The sequence below is a fragment of the Synchiropus splendidus genome, chromosome 17, assembly GCF_027744825.2.
Source record: "Synchiropus splendidus isolate RoL2022-P1 chromosome 17, RoL_Sspl_1.0, whole genome shotgun sequence".
NCBI classification, from domain to species: domain Eukaryota; kingdom Metazoa; phylum Chordata; class Actinopteri; order Syngnathiformes; family Callionymidae; genus Synchiropus; species Synchiropus splendidus.
The window spans coordinates 11,721,014-11,739,663 of record NC_071350.1 but is presented as its reverse complement, the minus strand read 5'-3'; the positions used below and the strand labels follow the sequence as shown (position 1 = coordinate 11,739,663).

Sequence of the window (18,650 nt, the reverse complement as noted above, 5' to 3'; positions counted from 1 at the left end):
ATCATAATTATTATTGACCTGTATTGATGCAATCGCTAGCACATTCACCAAACTACTCCTTCAGTGCTTAGTACGCCTTTACAAATAAAGATGTAGTAGTTGTCAGAGGCTGGAGCAGCATCAGGCCACTGGGCCACATTCAGCCACTTGACTGTGACTATTTGGCCCCAGTAAGATGTAAATGATTTGGGCTGAATTTTCGCTTGGGTTGAGGTTATGTTTCAGGTTAATCTCGACAACAAGCCAAAAAATTAATTGAACAGATGTCGATGTCCTTCACTGAGAGCTAAGGTCGTTTTTCTTATTAGAACATCAATCATTTCTTCGGGAGTGACTCTTGCCCTCATCCAATTAGTGAAATATTAGTCTTTGAAATGAAAACCATACTCCCATACTCATACCAGACCTTATCGCTTTCCCTTGTAGCAGTAACGCAAAGTAATACCCATGAAACTTTCCAAACTAGTTTCAAGCCTTTTTGTTTGTCCCAGTTGTTTAAGATTCTCACATCATGTGCTGGTTGAAGTAGATCTTGAACGTAATATCCATCTTTTCTTTCCCCTGATGCGTGTACATCCAGGTGAGAAGCCTCATCAGTGCAGCATCTGCTGGCGCTCATTCTCCCTGAAGGATTACTTAATCAAACACATGGTGACACACACGGGGGTGCGAGCGTACCAGTGCAGCATCTGCAACAAGCGCTTCACCCAGAAGAGCTCTCTCAACGTCCACATGCGGCTGCACCGTGGAGAGAAGTCCTACGAATGCTACATCTGCAAGAAGAAGTTTTCTCACAAAACCCTGCTGGAGAGGCACATGGCTCTGCACAACACGGGCAGCGCCATCACGGGCCTGTCGGGCAGCACCGGCACCCCGGGCCCGGTCTCCATCCCTATGCCAATGGCTGTCCCCGAGCCAGGAGCCGGAGTGGTGGCCCTGGCCATGCCCGTGAGCGGCGGTGCCGGGGTCGGGGTCGGCACCGGAGTGGGTGTAGCTGCAGAAGCCGGCTGCCAAGAAGGGACCAGCTACGTGTGCTCAGTCTGCCCCGTCAAGTTCGACCAAATGGAGCACTTCAATGACCACATGCGAATGCATGTCTCCGACGGATAAGTACAAAAGATAAACTTCTTTGAAAAAGAATGACAAATAAATGGCACTAGATTTTTCCTTTTCTTATTTTGAGGTATGAAGAGTAATGAGTATAGACACTGGCACATTAAGTTTCCCAAAAAAAAAAAAGTTTTTTTTTCTGTTCTTCTAAAAGAAAAAAAAAGATGGTGGCCTTAAGGCTTAGTAGTTTGATACTGGTCTACTGGATGGATCCAAACTACAGGCCTCTAAATGTATGCTTTCCTAAAATAGTGGTTTATGTGTTGAACACTACCGAAAGGCCTACGAAAGAAAAACGTACACACAAACACACCCCCAGTGTAGTTCGAATGAATATACATGTGCTTTAATGTGTGAGTCCTTCTGGATGAAGTGTGTGTACATACACACCTGTTTATGTGTGTGCGCAAGTCTGTTTGTGTTGCCACAAGACGGTGGCAGTCGTAAACCCATGCTGACCAGTTTGGAAACTGAAGATGTCCAAGCTTACTGTGGTAATATTTACAACAACAATAACAACAACAACTACAACAAAAAAGTCATCTGGGGTCGGGCTGAATATTCCCTCTACAAAATACTGACGGTCACATGATTGCCTTCTTATGTCAAATAAAAAAGGAGAGTCGTTAATTTGACACTGGGTTTTATTTATTTCTAAGGGACTTGAATGCAGATGTTCAATCATGCAAGTCAAATCGAAGCACCTGCAGGGTGGGGGTGGGGGGTTATTTCCTGATAAATATCCATACATTTTGATATCGAAATTAACATGCAAAATGTGTTTTTTTTTCTGAATTTTGGAGTTCAACTCATTTGCATACACTGCCACTTCTATCTTAAAAGACTGTTAAGACCTTTTTCCATTTCAAAAGATGAAGAAAAGAACTATTCTTTTGTTCCTTTTTTTTTCCATTGACAGTCATGGCAGACTGTAATACGCGGCTAAACTCTCCTTCATAATTGCTGCTCTTCAACTTGCACCAGACTGTTATCAGAAAGAAAACTGTCCAAATTATTGTTATGCAGTTTTTATTTTGATTATCGAATCAGTCGGTCGAATTCTGAGGGAGAGAGGAGTTTTCTTTGAAGCAAAGGTGAATTGGAGGCATTTAATTGCGATTAACACATCACCCAGCATGTAATCTCCTCGATGGCTTTACTGAAATATTCAAAAGGAAGTACAGTCTGAAACCAGTAGCTCCATGATGTCACCCAGTTACCACACGCAGCAGACAGACGTTCAAGACCGTAGTTAACATTCCGGGTTTTTCTTGAAACCGTTGAAACACATGTATAGATGACAAACAAAAAACGAGAGGAAAAAAAAACTAGTGTGCACAAGTCGTCACCCTTCATGTCACTTCTCATTTCTCAACTTGTATTTTATCGACAAAATAGGACACTCTCACTCACACACACACACACACACACACGCAACTGCCTGCAACTGCAATCTGAAGATGTTGCTCACGAACGTGGGCAAACTATTTTGTGGTTGTATCGTCAAAACGAGTGCATACAGCCATCTTCAAAAGATCTGCTGTAGAGCAAAGAAAAAAAGACAACAACAACAAAGTGCTACTTTGCACATTTTTCTTAAAATGCCTGTGCTTGATATTTAATCTTCTTTTCCTACATTCATTTTGTTTTTTTTTTGGTTCATTCAATTTCAAAGACAAAAAAACGTTTTTTTTTGTTAGTTTGTTTTTAATCTCGATAAGTGGACTGCATTCTTTTCTTGCATATATGTTGCACTGCTTTAACCAATAAGTGCACTACTGTTGACAGAGATAGTATAGTTTTAAAGAAAAAGAGCTTTTTTTAAGAAAAAAAATTGGTTTGTAGAAATCACATGTGCGACTAGAATAATTCAATTTATCCGTTCAGTTTCTTTTTGGTTTATACTTGCAGTGACCTACTCTGTTGTCGTGGAAATGCAAGCCTTTATTTCTGTTTGTTCCATCAGTCAAAATTTCCTGTGAGAACATCCAAAAGCAAACTTAAAGAATGAAACAGTAATAATAACTTCTGTCTTGGGCAGAAAGTAATAATATTCTATTATTAATGATACATTTATAATGTGTGTGTGTGTGTGTATGTGCGTGTGTAACATAAATGATATCTATCTGTCCTGGAGAACTTTTTAGGGTGAGAACAGCTTTTTTAGTATTTGTCCGTCACTCGTCTCTTCCTTCGTGTTTGTGTGTATGTGTGTGTGATATATCTGCCCTGTTGGTATCTAAACTGTAAGGCTTCTTTTGCAATAGGGCAGCGCAGGTACGACGAGAAGCTCCTGGGAGCGTTTCGGGGCTATGAGATTGGGCCCAAGTCACAGTCAAGAACTGTTGCTACTAGATTTGCGATCACACAGACTTGTGGGGATTTTGCGCGAAATGTATCCACTCGGGTTAAAAGTAGCAGATTATTTCGGGTGTGATCCTGTTGTTGTGCATATAAGCCTGAATAGTGTGGTTCCTGTCTGTAGCTGTTGTTGCCTGGATGGCAATATTTGCTGCATGCTAGTGCTATATTTGTCTCGACACAGCACGTGGAGGGTAATCTCTTGCCTTAACAGACAATGCACTAAATATATAGAATATGTAAGCAACTGCCGACATCTCTTTCCAACAGTATTGCCACTTTTTTTGGGCGCACAGCTCACGTCGTTCGGTGTTCGTCGTCTGTCTCGTACTAAGTGAAACACTGCCAAACTAACCGACATCATCACTTCTCAAGGCAGAACGTTTATGTGTTGAGTGATCTAGCATTCCTTCATGGCACCTAAAAGTTTTTTGGACATATTTTGTGTAAACACATATATCAAATGCACTATTGACTGTAGCTAGATGAACCAGCTTTGTGGTATTTTTGATCTAAATAGTAGGTGAAGTAGCTCGTCGTTGGTTTTTTCGAGACAGTTTTTACGTTGGGAATTACACTATGGATTTTATTTGGAGTAACAAAAGTAGCCAATGTTTTCTGGATGAGGGCTAATAACTCGTCCCATCGTCAGTCTTGTATCATATGGTATTTTGGATCGCAGGCTCAGAAGGGGACAGGACCTTCTCTTCAGTGTGTCAAAACATCCCTGGACTTTTCTTTAACGTCCTTTTCCCGCTTCGCATTTTGGCATCACACACTTTGACACTGTCCATAGTTATATATTCCTTCTACTGCTTCAGTGTGTGGTGGTGCTTAATTCTCTTTTCATAGAATTACAGGAAAAAAAAGACAAAAAAAATATAATAAACTGGTGAAAAATTGTTAATAACTTGCAACATTATCCATAAAAATAAGTCTCAATCGTGCTTCTTCTAGTTGTTAGACTTTCTGTTTTGCAAAGTGTACACATATTTTCCGGAACAAAACATATACAATGGTAGATGATAGCTTTGAGCCTGCAGCTGTTTGTAACGTGTTTCAAATATATTACATGTTTCGTTTATCTTAGCGTAGAGACACAGGGTCTACAGTACATTGTCTTGCAGTATGTTTAATACATCTTTTCATTTTTTGATTTATGGTGATCATCGTGGTATCGTTTGTATATTTTCACTCGACTGGATTACGGAGCGTCTCGCCGCGTTCCAATAGGAGGCGTTTGTGGTGGTGAGGGTCGTTTTAATTTTTTTTTTTAATTTTTTGACGTCGGAAAAAGGTTTCATATAATCACATCAGCATGTGTCTGTCTTCCTGTTTTGTCTTTCAGTCTGTCTCCACACATTTTAAGTCTGTTTAAGGTTTTAGAGTAGAACACCAAAAAACACAACCGTTTTTATGAATCTTCATGCTTCTACAGTACACGTCAGAGTTAAATAGATAATTTCTTACAAATGCTATATATATATACAATCACCATCCACACAGAATGAATTGCAGCTCAGAGTATACAGAACCTTGTAGGATATAGGGGATATGCCTATCAAGTGCCTACCAGAACATACTGCAACTATACAGATATTCATAGTTTTTCTCTCCTACATTGCACAGAGACAGTATATACACAATGGTCTATTTAAAAATGCTATACTATTTATACTGCTGATACATGGTGGTTGTTCGTACATCCTAAGAGAACCCTTTAAAATACCTGAAAAGTTCTATACATATACAGTAAATACTACATCTGCTAGCTTTACTTTACATCTTTATACATTTAATACCATTTTGGAGGATTTAAGGATTAAAAAGGCAATTGATTCGACAAGAATTTGGTCTGTTCCTTTTCTCACTTTGGTAGTTTTCTGCCAGTTAATAACAGAAAGCGCTAATTATGAGACATGAAGTAGTGGTTTTGAGATCAAAAGTCACATTCGGCGATAAAAATAGATCATAGAGTGCAGTGCTGTATGATCGCAACGAGAGATGCCAATTACAGTTTCCACATTAAAACTAGGTTTTGCTCCGGATGGGCCGGTCCGCATGTCTTTGCAACAGATACAGATGAAGATGATGGAATTCGTTTTTCATTGTTGTAACAGTGTTACGTCTCTGGTCTGGTTGAGGGATATCGGAGCGGAGTGGCGCTCAAGTCAACCATAGGACCATTCATCTTACTATTAAAATCCATTGATGTTCTTTACCTCAGAGGAAGATAGGAATCAGAGTTGAAATGCAAAGGCTGCCTTGTAGCTCAGCTCACATTTCATCACAGTTGTACAAAAGAAAATCTTAGAAATGAAGAAATCCTCCTTAAAAATGAATCTCTTTTGCCATGGCGTCATTGAAAATGCTGCTCTTGGTGCGAGGATGAATCAGCTGAATAAGCAGCTGACTGGACAGTTCAACACCTCTTAAAAATAATGTTGACGTTTTTAACTGGCAGAAATATCCATTTGTATTGCTCTCCATAGCATGTAGCGGCGCATCATGACCAGCAGAGGAGGCTACACGTAAAGTTTGATAGAACACGTGTTTAATGGCGTTTGGGCTTCAATTCTTTACATAGCATCCATATCAAATTGCGTGGCTGTACTTATGTCAACATTGTAAATGAACAAAACAGACTTTTGTCGACACTTCAGTCACGTTGCCCTTTGAGCTCCTCAGCCAGCTCCGCGGCTACATGACCATTCGCGTTTTATCTTATCAGCCTGAAGCTTTATAAGCTGCTACACTGCAAAATAAATATGGAGCAATGTGGGAAAAGAACATTTCTGGATGCGGATGAACACTTTCTCCACATCTAATGTGAAATCAAATTGTGTGTCGGAGCGAGATGGAAAAGTGAATATGGCAGACTATGAAACCATAAGTCAAGTTTCGGGAGACAAAAGAGTGGCTGTGAGATAAAGGCTTTTTAAAATGGCTAATATTTCAGTCCCCGGAGGACTAATTAACACCAGTCTCTCTGTAACCTTCTCCAGCCTGGCGTTGCTGCCAAAATTATGAGGGGGGGAAATCATTTCAAATTGAACCAATATTGTTCTCCTAGGTATGTGAACCGAGCAGACAAGAATGTATCCAAGATCATTGAATCTAAATAGCAGTGAAGCCTAAAGCGATCTTGTTTTTAATCTTTAAATCCTCAGAGTTCACTAGGAGAAAACAGCTATGAGTAACAAATACACATTAATGTTATGATGAAGCGTTCGTATTACAGTATAGGCAATGAGATACAGCTAGTCCCTGTCATCCAACCATCACACTGTTATGCATCGCCGAGGAGTGTTGAGCTGACTTGAGAGGAAATGTAATGGGCTTTTTTTTCCCCCAGAAGTAACAAAAGAGCTGTTTTTCTGAACCAAGAAGATTAATGTCCTGAAAACATCTGTCAGGAAGTTCTTGGTTTTGGAGCTCCCTCAACTGGAGGAAATCGTGATTGCCAAAAATCTTAACTGTAGTTTTATAAATACAATCGCAACAGCAAAAAATAATGAGGGACAATCATTGTTTTGACTTTTTTTTTCAAACAGTCAACACTTAAAAAAAAAAAAATGGTACTTATGTTCACACACTGATTTTTTTTCCAAGTTTGCTGAAGACTTTCCTCTCTCAAGTGAGCACAGCAGCCTTCAGTGGTTATGACACGACCTCTGCTCAGATATATTCTCTAGATTTTTCTGCAGATATCTATCACAGCCAAGCTAAGCTAACAACATCAAGTCTCTGTCCGACCATGCAGTTCAACTCATCCGTCAACTGTAGCACGCAGTCCTGTCCTAAAAACAGCTCCCTTTTCTTTCGGGTTTTATTTTCTTTTTATAAATATTTTTTCTTCCTCCTGCAGATCACAAACTTTATTTCACGCTTTCGCCGACTCACACAAACCTGATGAGGCGTGATTCGGCCTCAGAAGGCGAATCATTAATCCTCTTTGTGTGGCTTTAGTCGTTAGTTCAGCTCCGCGGCACAACAGTGTAAGTGAAACAAGCATTCCTGTCAAGAACATTCCAACTCCCAGTCTGCCCAGGATTTCGCAGATTCGTTGTAATATTTGATCCACAACAAACATGGACTTTGAAATTTCAATTCCCTATCAAACTCGCAGTAACTCGCATCACAAGCTCTTTTAACTGATGAAAGAATTCATTGTGATGGAAAAAGATTTGAAAAAGGCTATTCTGGACTTTAAAAACCAAAGAAGAATGTATCAGATGGGGGCACTTCTCCTCTCATGACAGGGTGCTTGTGAAAATTGCATCTATGTTTGGATTGTTTTCTGCCTTTCGTAGACCAAAATAGATGTTTTCCTTGCGACAAAAGTATAGAAATGAATCAGACGGCAGCTGTGATGTAAGCCGCTGACACGTCATCGGACACGCAGTGTAGACCCGACTCCTTCACATCATCCATCTATTGTTGTTCTTCTCTTTTCTTGTTTCAATACTAAAATCTGATATTTAAACCCTTCAATACTAATCGTGACTTTTTAGCCATTTTATACTTGAGACGGACCAAGATGTTAATTTTGCACATATTTGTAGGTCGTTTTTGAAGCCAAAAAAATAATGATTCACAACTAAATCCTTCATTTTAAAATAAAAATCAATCACTTCATGACAAAAAAAAAGAATCAAATTCAAACCAAACCGATCATCCACGTGGTCCACACTTGTGATTTTGTGTGAAAGTGATATAAATATATTTTTCTATTTATAAAAAAAAATCCTCAAAAGCAGAATGTAAACAAATTTGACAGTATTTTACTTCGAATGACAAATAAATCTGCTGTATATTTTTCTCTCCAAATTGGAATCACTGTAGCCGGTGTCAGACATTGACAACTAAATCGAAAAAAAAAACATGAAAATGTGCCCGAATTACAACGAAAGCAGCTTATATTTTCATCCTCTTTAGGCTTTTTGCTGCCATATCTTGTGTGGAGATGCTTTTGTAAAACTTGCACTTGAGTTTTAAATATGTGTATATTTTGTTAGGCTTTTGGTTTCCCGAAAAATTCTCCTATGAACTTGGCAGAGGTGGAGCTGTTGTAGTAAAGGTAGTTAACATCACAACTAAGCAACCCTGAAATATATGCTGCAGTAATGTGTGTTTTTTTATAATTTATGCTCCAAGTTGTATTTTATTATTATATTATTATTATTATTGTTCTGAAATGTTTGAAATGTATTGACTGCTGTTTTGAAATAGGGGATAAAGATTTTTTTAAATGTATGTGCAAGGATGTTTTATAGAGTATGATTTGTCAAACACTGGACTGGAGAGAGTTTTCCAACATTTCCAAGTTGAGAGATGTATTCGACAGACAGAACTGCACGCCCGCGAGCATCGAAGAACCAGTCACATGACTTAGAGACACTTCCTGTGTGCTGACAAAATTTGGGTTTTCATCATTTACTTTCCAATCCGTGACACGGCATTTGACTAGTGAGCGATTTGTGTTGAAAGCTCATAAAGGGATTAAGACGTTACAGCTGTCCAGTGATCAGAAAAACTTGCTTTTGTTTCTTTGGTTTTTTTTTTTTTAAGATTTTTCGTGTCCGTACACCAAACTCCACATCTCAAACCAGAAAAGAAATTTGCACTACGACTTATTTTTGGGTCTTCTTCTACAAAAAAGCAATATAATTCACTGAAAAACACACTAGAATGGTTCTCTGGCCACAGTGTTGATTTTAGCATCCGAGTGATGAATCGTTGTCATGGCAACCACCTGATTCTTTTGTCCAGATCTTTGTGGGGCATTAAAAACTGTTGTTTCCTCCTCTGATTGTTTTGGACAAATCCAGAAAGTGAAAAAGGGAAAGGATTTTAGTTTCCCATCTCCATCGCAACAGAATAAACCAAAACCCAGATGTCCACTGCCGAGCACACCTTTTCCTTAAAAAAAGAAAAAAAAAATCTGCGTAGTTTGTCACTTTGTTTGTCCTCGCTTTAAAAGTGACACAGTAATAACTTCTCATAGGAATAAAAAAAAATGCACCTTTTGTCATCATCATGGGCTCCATTTGTGGTAATAATTTGTGTCCATTGAAATGTATTTTTGAACGAGGTCACCCATAACCCGAAGAGTTTTTTTTTTTTTTTTTAAGTTTTGATGTGAGTAAAAAAAAAAAAAGAAAAATGTCACCAAATCTTTCACTATTTTTTATCTGGACGTAGTAGCTTTTCCTGTGTTCACCGCTTCGTGGTGTTGTTGGACGATGTTGCGGTTTGTCTAAAAAAATGTTGCGTGTTAGAGGAAGCATAAGTACGTGCCTTCTTGTAATCTCCTTGGTGAGCTTGTTAATATTGAGAAGCTGAAGCCAGCCAATTGTGTTTGCACTAAAAACCAAATTGCTTTTTTTTTTGTGATGTAGACTATTTAAGCAAGCTTGTTGCGTCACTTTAACCGTACAGTATGCATGAGGGTGAAATTTGGTAAGTCTAGGGCTAGAGCTCTCATCTGTAAACCAGTGCAGCTTAGAGGATCTTGTGAGTATATCTTGGCTTAGTTTTCAATCTCCTTTCTCATCGAGTTTGTCACAATTTCAACTGTTAAAAAAAAAACAAAAAACAAAAAAGACAAAAAAAAAAAAAAGAAAATCACATACAACCAAGACAGTTTTTGAGTTCACATGCAACAAATCAGAGAATCACACATCTGCAGTTCAATATTCTCGGAACGACATGAGTAGACGAGGTCGCCTCAAGACTTGATGGTCAAATTGATTTATTTCCTTTTTTTTATTTATTTCATATTTTGTTGTCATCTGAAAAAAAAGGCCTACATGCTTTTGAGTCTTACAAATGCACCTTATTCATGTCAGCCCACTTGGGAAAAAAAGAAAAAGGCTGGCAAATGTAATATCTCTGATTTAGCACCTTACTACACAGCATGTTTTCACTTTATGCCAGTTTATCCCTTCTTTCGTATATCTGAGTTCACCAAGTTGTTTTCACGGGATGTGCCAAAGTTTGGAGGCGATCTCTGGAGCATTTTTATCACTCTCTCTTTCATTTCTCTCTTCCTTCTTCAGTTATAGCAACGGTATGTCAACAATTTCAGTGTGTGGAAAATCAATTTATCTCAGCAAACAGTATCATTACTTGCCATTTTACAATAAGCCCTGTATTTCACATATATTTACCAGTGATGTGTATTTGTTATTATAAAGAAAAATAGCCGTAAAAGCTTCATTATGTTACATAATATTGTGACTTTTTTCGAAAAACTGTGAAGACTTATCTTGCATATACTTTATACAGAAGTATTAAGCCTTAATACAAAAGACTAAAAAAAGTGTGGAAGAATAAACTGATTGTTGCTAAGTAAGGATGATTTTTGTAAATGTTACCAGCACTTTTTTTGTAATTTTCACTCTCTGAGGTATTGTACAAGTTCAAGCTGTTTGTGAAGTTTGATTATGAAGGAATAAAAACTAGTACTTTCCTGTACTTCACAGAAGGTCTTGCTGTCATTTTTATTTCTCTCTTCTTCTCGACAGGAACCTATGCACTGATCATCTTTTAAAGATTGATTTTTATTATCGCATTTTATTATCGTATTTACACGCCGATTATCATGGACGGTCCCATCATCCACATATTTATTATGTTTGTAATAAACATATTTAGAATGGTCTTCAAACATTAACTTAAGGTTAGCAACCAACAAAAATAAATAATAAATACATAATAATATATAATAAATTCTAATGAACCAAATAAAGAAATACAGTTAAAAAAAATTCACACACTCATCCAACGGACTGTTGCACTAAAGCGATTGACAGACACAAACAAGATAGACTGACAGTAACACAAAGCTGAATGACTATAGCACACCACACAACAAAATAGACCTCACAGACACAAGCTTGCACACAGCTACATACAACCATTGTTCTGAAAACTACGGAAAAGAACAAGGGGCAGAAATAATAGGAAGTGAGCATCACTCAGATCCGTTTTTAATCATAGTGTAATGTAAGAATAGATATTAACTGAATTGTCTGCATTGTAACAATATAATAGCGATACAAAGGTCATATCACTTGTATTGCAAGACATTTACAATATTTTTAAGAGTGATATGAACATAAAATATAAACAAGTCATTCATAATCTAAGACCCAGCAGTCACCAACCTTTTTGCAAATGCAAGCTACTCCAAAAGCACAGTGTGACCTGACCTTCAGTTTGATACACACTTATACATATTATTATGATAAATTATATTCCTCTATACAGTATAAAACATACTATATGTAGCTGAAAATATGTGTATTTTTAACAGGCCCATGGGCATCTCTCTTGTTGTTACGGGCTACCTGGTGACCCCTGTTTTAGCATTTAAAAACCCGTCACACGCTCTTACTTTTGCATGTCAAAGGATTTCACTGTCCCAGGAGCAAGCATCTTCCTCAGGTGTGGAGGTTCATGGCAGAACCCTGAGAACACAGGACGTTCCTCCATCATCACAGGGCTTTCAACACCTTTACAATTTTACCCCAATAACAACACTGCATAGCGAAAGTGTGTACAGTGACCACACTTAGCATATGAAGTCAACTGGACAAGCTAATTTAAAGCCACAGAACCCCACATTATAATGAAAATTCTGGTGTGGTTCACGAATACTGAACAGAAAACAGTGCGTCCTTGAAAGTGGAATGGTGAAATGGACGACTGTCATTCACTGCTACTGCATTTCCCATTCATTTATCACATATGTATGTAAGAGTTCACACTATGTTAGCATTTAGCATAAGTTTTTTTTTGTTTACCAATGTCCTCGTTTCAGACAGCTGGTGATAGCTACTGATATGAACGAGCATTAGTTATTGAAATACAGCGTTCTTTAAAGATATTTAATGTCGGTTTCCATAGTATCATCAACACACCTGACAGAGACATCCCGCGCTACTAATTCCTCGCCACAACGCGTCTGTGTCGACCACAGGCGCTCCTTGCACTTTGCTGCCCCCTGCAGGTTCATTTTACAACGTTTTTTTTTAGGTGTAATATATATATATGTGTGTGTGTTTTTTATATTATAAATATTAAATATATAATATTTGATATGTATAGTATTGAGTATTATTAATTTAATTATTTATAATTTAATAAATAATTAAATTAACATATGTGTGTGTTCGTGATGAATTGCCTATTTTTACATCAAATAAAGATTTGACATTAACAATTATTATTAGTTCAACTAATGTTCTCACAAATGTTAGACATGGCCACCTAAAGGATGGAAAAGACGGTTGTAAAACACTGAAAAGTGAAGCAAAACTGCATGCGTTTCACTGTTCTTTTGTCTCCTGTACTTCATTATATAAACTAATGCTAATGAGCTAACGTGGCTGACAATAGAATAATGCACTAATTTACACGTATTATCCTATTATCAGCTATTAGTTATTCATTTGAAGTGATTATCATCTTCATTGTTACAGTTATTCTTCATGTTGACGTCTATGCTGAATATTAAAAGTAAGAAAGTTCATGAGCAAAGCTAAAACTAATGTCTACGAAAAAAAAAAAAAGTGCAAATTATGGCAGCTGCCAAAAAGAAAAGTAGCCTCATGAAAAAGTCACACATTAATGGCACTTTTAAAATCAAATTAAGGAAGTGTTACAGCTCAATTAGGACTATAAATAATATTCCACACTGGTGCGATGATTCCAGAGTTGGAGTGAGTCCCAGAACGAGCTGGAAAAGACTCCAGCGCGACTGCCAGTCTTTCAGAAATCCAACACCAATTATGAAGAATCTTCACACCTGAGCGTTGGAGTGGGAAGAGGAAGCCACCGCGGCCGAACAGAGGACTCAAACAAAGCTTTCCAGGAACCATCAGGCAGCTGGGCTGCTCACACATCTGCAGGAGAAAACACAAAATGCAGCAGTAAGAAAGTCCAAAGATAAAGAAAAAGGATCTACGAGGAGGGGAGTGGAGTTCAAGATCCCAGCGCCAGAACTTTCAACATCAACTTGTGTGTAATAATAATAGTAATAATAACAATAACAGTCAACACCACAAGCCGACTTCTCTTTCCTGCGGGTTGACGGCGTGTTTGGAATGATTGGCAAGATGGCAGCTTTCATGAAAAGTTTCTCCAGTGAAATTTTCAACAGCTTCTGGAGTCGCTTCAATCATCCCACTGTGATGTTTTAATGAGAATCAATTGTGGAACTTGTCATCACCCGAAAGGTTTTAAGTTTCTCCGTGTGTGCTTTGCTTTTCTAATTGAGTCTTGAGTCACAGCCAGGAGCAGTTTTTCAGTTTGAAAACGGCCACTTTTGGCAGTTTGAAAAAAAAAAAAAAATCAGCTTGGGTTTTTTTTTTTTTTAAGTCAGTAAGTGAACTATGGGAGGGAACATTAAATACAGCACAAAGTAGAAATAATTCACAAATTTTCACAAGTTACTTGCACAGCTACATGAGGTGCGAGACTGTCATTTAGAGCCATGAATCATCTGTATGCTGTCACACTCCAAATGGAAATTTATTTAAGAGTTAATGGACCAGTCAATCCAATTGTTATGAACTGAGTCACGGATGTTTGAACCTATTATCCTCAAGGAAAAGTTGCGCACAAATCGCTGTGCTTGAGCTCATCTAGATTTCATGCTACGGCAATTTAAAAAAAATAATAATAATACAAGATCATCTCCTCTTCTGAAAAAAGGATCAAATGATAATTTGAATATATTTCTGAGAGAAAATCGACAATTTTTAACAAAACAACACTCTGTTGTTGTTTGAATTTTGCAGTGCATCCACATTGTGTGGATTTCTGACATTTTTGTGTTATTTTAAATCTAGTTTTTCTTCATTTTTTAAGTTATCCAACAAGGTTGTAACTGGTTTCCATTGAGTAATTCAAGCCAAAAACCTGATGGTGAAATGATGAAGGGGACAAGTGAGTTTGAAGAATGGAAATACTGATGGGCAGATGGTGTCGGAGAAAAAAAAAGCACATGGCTGAGGAGAAGAACAAAGGAGGGAGGACGTCTCAGGTAGATTACCGTGTGTGCAGAGGGATGAATCTGAAAGAGAAAGGTGACTGTAAAGTGATGCCAGCAGAGAGTGTTGCTAGGCAGCATAGGCCAGCGATCTGTCAGATGAGGTCAGCGACTGAGAGGAGGAGGACAGTGAAGGCAGAGCCCACCAGCTCCACACTCCTGGTGAGAGCGTGGTACAGGTGAGTGCGAGGGCCATGCTACCGATAATGTGCAAATACCCTCATGTGGCTCTTGCTATGCTGATTTAGAGCACATTGCTCTGCACACATTAATGAAGCCAATAAAAGATAAGACAGTCCAAGATAGCGAGGACAGTTTCCAGTCAAAGGGCTGGAACTCATGTCAAGTCACCACGATTGGTCATAAATGTTTTTATTAGAGTTGCATATCTGATGAGGAGCCTTGATACTTTCTATGTTTATCAAAGTGTTCAAGTGGTGAAACAAATGATCAGTCAGCTTTAAAGAGTATTTGCTCTATTTATGGCTTGTCATGTGACTCAATGAGATAAATCACAGCTTGTCATTCACCTGTGACATCTGGGTATTACAATAAAATTTTAACTCTAGAATGTGTTTAGTTTGACTTTGATATTAATTTCAGGGACTCATTTGAATCTAACGCCACTTATTTAATTCTCAATATTTGCAAAAAAAACCCCAACTTGTTTCCAGCATATCATGCCTGAAAATACACTTCTAGTAAACCAATAACCCATTTTGTATTTAGTATAAATCACCTGCGTCGGGAGACAGTTCAGTCTTTTATTCATATTTTATTTTTCTTCGTGACACTACCAGGAATCTATTTACACCATCCATTCGAAACAAAATACATAACCAAAAATACAGTGACCGAGTGAACCGGATGTGTCGTACTTGTTAGGAGTCCAGCGGCCCCTGCTGGCAGACAGGCGGCGCAGCACTCAGTTGTGGTTCATTTGGTGCCAGGCTTCCACATGCATTTCAGGAAAGAGGAATTGGAACGCGAGTTGAAAAAGGAAGCAGTCAGGCTTACAGTAATAGTGATAAAACCTAGTTGAGCAACTGCTGGAAACAAAATGGAGTCCGTAACCAGACCAATATGATGGTAGTGTTGAAGGACAATTCCCTTTGACTGCCACACTTGAAAATATCTTTAGCTAAAATAGTTGATTTAAAGTGTTTAAAGCGAGGGATTCAACCAAGAATTGCAATAAAACCACACTGACAGAAAGGCGCACTGGTCTGGATCAGTTGAGCATGAAATGCTCTTGAGGTTCGACTCGACAATCCCGGTCGGGACCAGGGGCAAACTAGAAAGGCTCAGGAAGAGATAAGCGTGAGTAAATATAGCAGAGGCAAGTAATCCACTTCTTGCCTTCGATTATCCAGCGAGGGCTCATCCTAGCCATGAACGTGGAGGACACAGGCAGGTAATGGTGGAGTTTGTTCCCCAGAATAAAATTTATTCAAGTTGGGTTGATACAAACCTAGTGAATGACAGGAGGTATCAGATTTTTTTTTTAAACAGGAATGACATTGGGAAAGATGGTGCGGAACGTTTAAAATCAAAGATGCACAACATACAGTCACCACCCACAGCTAGTGGGGAGACACTATATTTTGTTCCCATAAATAAGGCAGAATGCAGAGTCCATAGAGATGGAAAGTTATTACATTTAGCCGAATTGGACAGTGGTGTGACAAGATGATTTAGATGACTTTCTTCAGCTCATCGTACAACACAAGCACGAAGGCGCCACCCATGCCTCTGAGCACGTTGGACCAAGCACCCTTGAAGAAAGCCTTGCCACCCTCGTCGCGTGCAATCTTGCGCCAGCAGTCAATGGTCCCGCTGTACATGATGTCAGCTGGTGAAGACAAGAGACGGTCACTCAACTTTCACGGCCACATTCCGCAAGGAATTCCCCACAAAACGTAAAGCAACTCACCGCCTTTGCGTCCAGACTGCATCATCATACGTCTACGGACGGTGTCGAAGGGGTAGGATGTGAGACCAGCAACAGCCGTCACAGTCTGAGCGATCATCCAGCTCACCAGGATGTGAGTGTTCTTGGGGTCTGGGAGCATGCCTGTGAACAAAATAAGGGTCAACCAGGTTAGCACCGACACAAGCTAAAAACATTAATATGAGAGTCAAGAGGAGCATACCCTTGGCTGTGTCATAGATGCCAAAATATGCAGCCCTGTAGATGATGATTCCCTGCACGGACACATTGAAGCCCTGGTACAGACCACGCAGGCCGTCGGACCTGAAGATTTTCACCAAGCAGTTTCCGAGACCAGTGAACTCCCTCTCCGCTCCAGCCTTTCCGACATCAGCAGCCAGACGGGTACGGGCAAAGTCAAGGGGGTAGACGAAGCATAGGGAGGTTGCTCCGGCAGCACCACCAGAGGCCAGGTTACCGGCGAAGTACCGCCAGAACTGGGTGCGCTTGTCAACGCCATCAAGGAAGACCTTCTTGTACTTGTCCTTGAAGGCGAAGTTCAGGGCCTGGGTGGGGAAATACCTGATGACATTGGCAAGGTTACCTCTCCAGAAGGAAAGGAATCCCTGCTCCTTGGGAATACGGGTGACGCAGTCAATGATGCCCTTGTACTGCATGTCAGCCGTGATCTGCTTACTGGCATGTTGGACCTGCAATAATGAAAGGGAGAGCACAAAACGTTAACACTTCAGCTTGAAATCAATCACAGAAATGAATGAGAAGACATAAAACCCACGAACTAATAATAAGAGTGCAGGGTCATTGTGTTTAAAACGGTGAGGTGTTAATAAACCCTGGGGGGAAACACGGTTTAATGCATACAATTTCGCGGTGAAAGTTGTTCACTCGGGTGTAAAAGTCTGCTCACAGGCCTCGATGCCGCTTAGCAGCAGTAGCTTCACATGGGATTCACAGAATAAACGACAGAAAACTTCACAATTGTCAAAGCGCCGTCCTGACACGTTAAGCAAAACGGTATATACTAGCTCGACAATAAATAAAGAAATTCAAGGGAACCGCAGAAGTCTGAAAAGAGGCGTTTGTCCTTTGTTAGCTGCGCAGGCTAAGGTTAACGTGGGGAGCTAACGTTAGCATCCCGGCTCGTGTAGGTCATTTTCACATCCGCTGATGACCTTACAGCGTGAGACCACAACTCTGGATCAAAACGATAGGAAATTCATTTCTAAAGTGTAAAGATAACACAGCAACTGCATGGTTGACATAAGCGAGTCAAACTAAAACTTAAAAGGCTCTTCCGGGAGACGCTTATATCACCTGAAGGAGAAGCTTCACTCTCTCGATGGGGGCGACGGCTGTCTTGGAGATGGCAGCAGAAATACCACCAGCCAGGAAATCCTTGGCGAATGAAACAGCTTGCTCACTCATTGTTGCTTTGTTTTTTTTCTTTTTATGTGCCTTTTAATTGAACCAGTATCCGCAGATTCCCCGCTGCCCTGTCTGGCCTGCACCGACGAAATGGCCGATTGAAAAGCCGCGTTGCAGATTTATCTAACGCTGCCCTCGCGAGACAAGACGGGATTTGACTTTGGCTTTTGCGTCACATCCATGGCAAAATGAACTATTACGTCACAGCCGACTTATAGTTTACCGACAAATACACGAAGTATTACTCAGCAAATACGTTGAATATTTAAAACAAGCACATATACGAATTTTGTAGTTGTTTTAATGCACAACTGCGTTGAATTTAAAGTGTACAACGAGTGACTCATAAAGGAAATGACGTCAAACGGAAGCCAGGCGTAGGGGTCGACGAGCCTAAATAAATCTTTGCCCTTCCTTCAACTGATCTCTCAGTTCTCTACTCTCAAATGTTTTGAAATACCGTGTATAACGTGCCATGACCAAAAGGTAGATGCCTATTTCACCTGTCCAACGATATTCCACATTTAATCTCTGTTAAATATATGTTTTAAATTTTATTTCACAATTATTATTTTCATTGTGGCATGCTTTTCTTAATATTATTTATAAATGCGTAATTTTTTTGCATGCAGCACTGTGAATCAATTGCTAATAAACTGACTAATATTAATATTTTGTGTCATGTATAAAAAGAAGGTCTGTATTTGCATGTTACTTTGAGTCAACACAATGTGAAGAGGACCT

General features: G+C 39.3%; 2 protein-coding genes and 1 long non-coding RNA gene across 7 annotated transcripts in view; 1 reads left to right on the top strand and 2 right to left on the bottom strand.

The window, feature by feature from the left end:
* Positions 1-10,960, top strand: part of zbtb20 (zinc finger and BTB domain containing 20) — a 38,147-nt gene extending 27,187 nt beyond the window's left edge. For all 3 annotated transcript variants that reach the window (XM_053847735.1, XM_053847733.1, XM_053847734.1), the window contains exon 4: positions 581-10,960. In XM_053847735.1, the coding sequence (XP_053703710.1) occupies positions 581-1,110 (530 nt within the window). In that variant the 3' untranslated portion in view covers positions 1,111-10,960. The remainder of the gene's footprint in view (positions 1-580) is intronic.
* LOC128748762 (uncharacterized) overlaps positions 1-12,457 on the bottom strand; it is a 61,094-nt gene extending 48,637 nt beyond the window's left edge. For all 3 annotated transcript variants that reach the window (XR_008412840.1, XR_008412838.1, XR_008412839.1), the window contains exons 1-2: positions 12,399-12,457; positions 11,873-11,945 (exon numbers count right to left, since the gene is read on the bottom strand). This is a non-coding gene — a long non-coding RNA (uncharacterized LOC128748762). The remainder of the gene's footprint in view (positions 1-11,872; positions 11,946-12,398) is intronic.
* Positions 12,458-15,945: 3,488 nt separating this feature from the next.
* On the bottom strand, positions 15,946-18,014 carry si:dkey-251i10.1 (uncharacterized protein LOC100038774 homolog). Its single transcript, XM_053847736.1, has 4 exons — positions 17,796-18,014; positions 16,684-17,170; positions 16,464-16,604; positions 15,946-16,382 (listed from the first exon to the last, which is right to left on the bottom strand). Exons 1-4 carry the CDS (start codon positions 17,904-17,906, stop codon positions 16,225-16,227), a joined length of 897 nt encoding a protein of 298 aa, XP_053703711.1. The 5' UTR covers positions 17,907-18,014; the 3' UTR covers positions 15,946-16,224.
* Between the last annotated feature and the right edge of the window lie 636 nt (positions 18,015-18,650).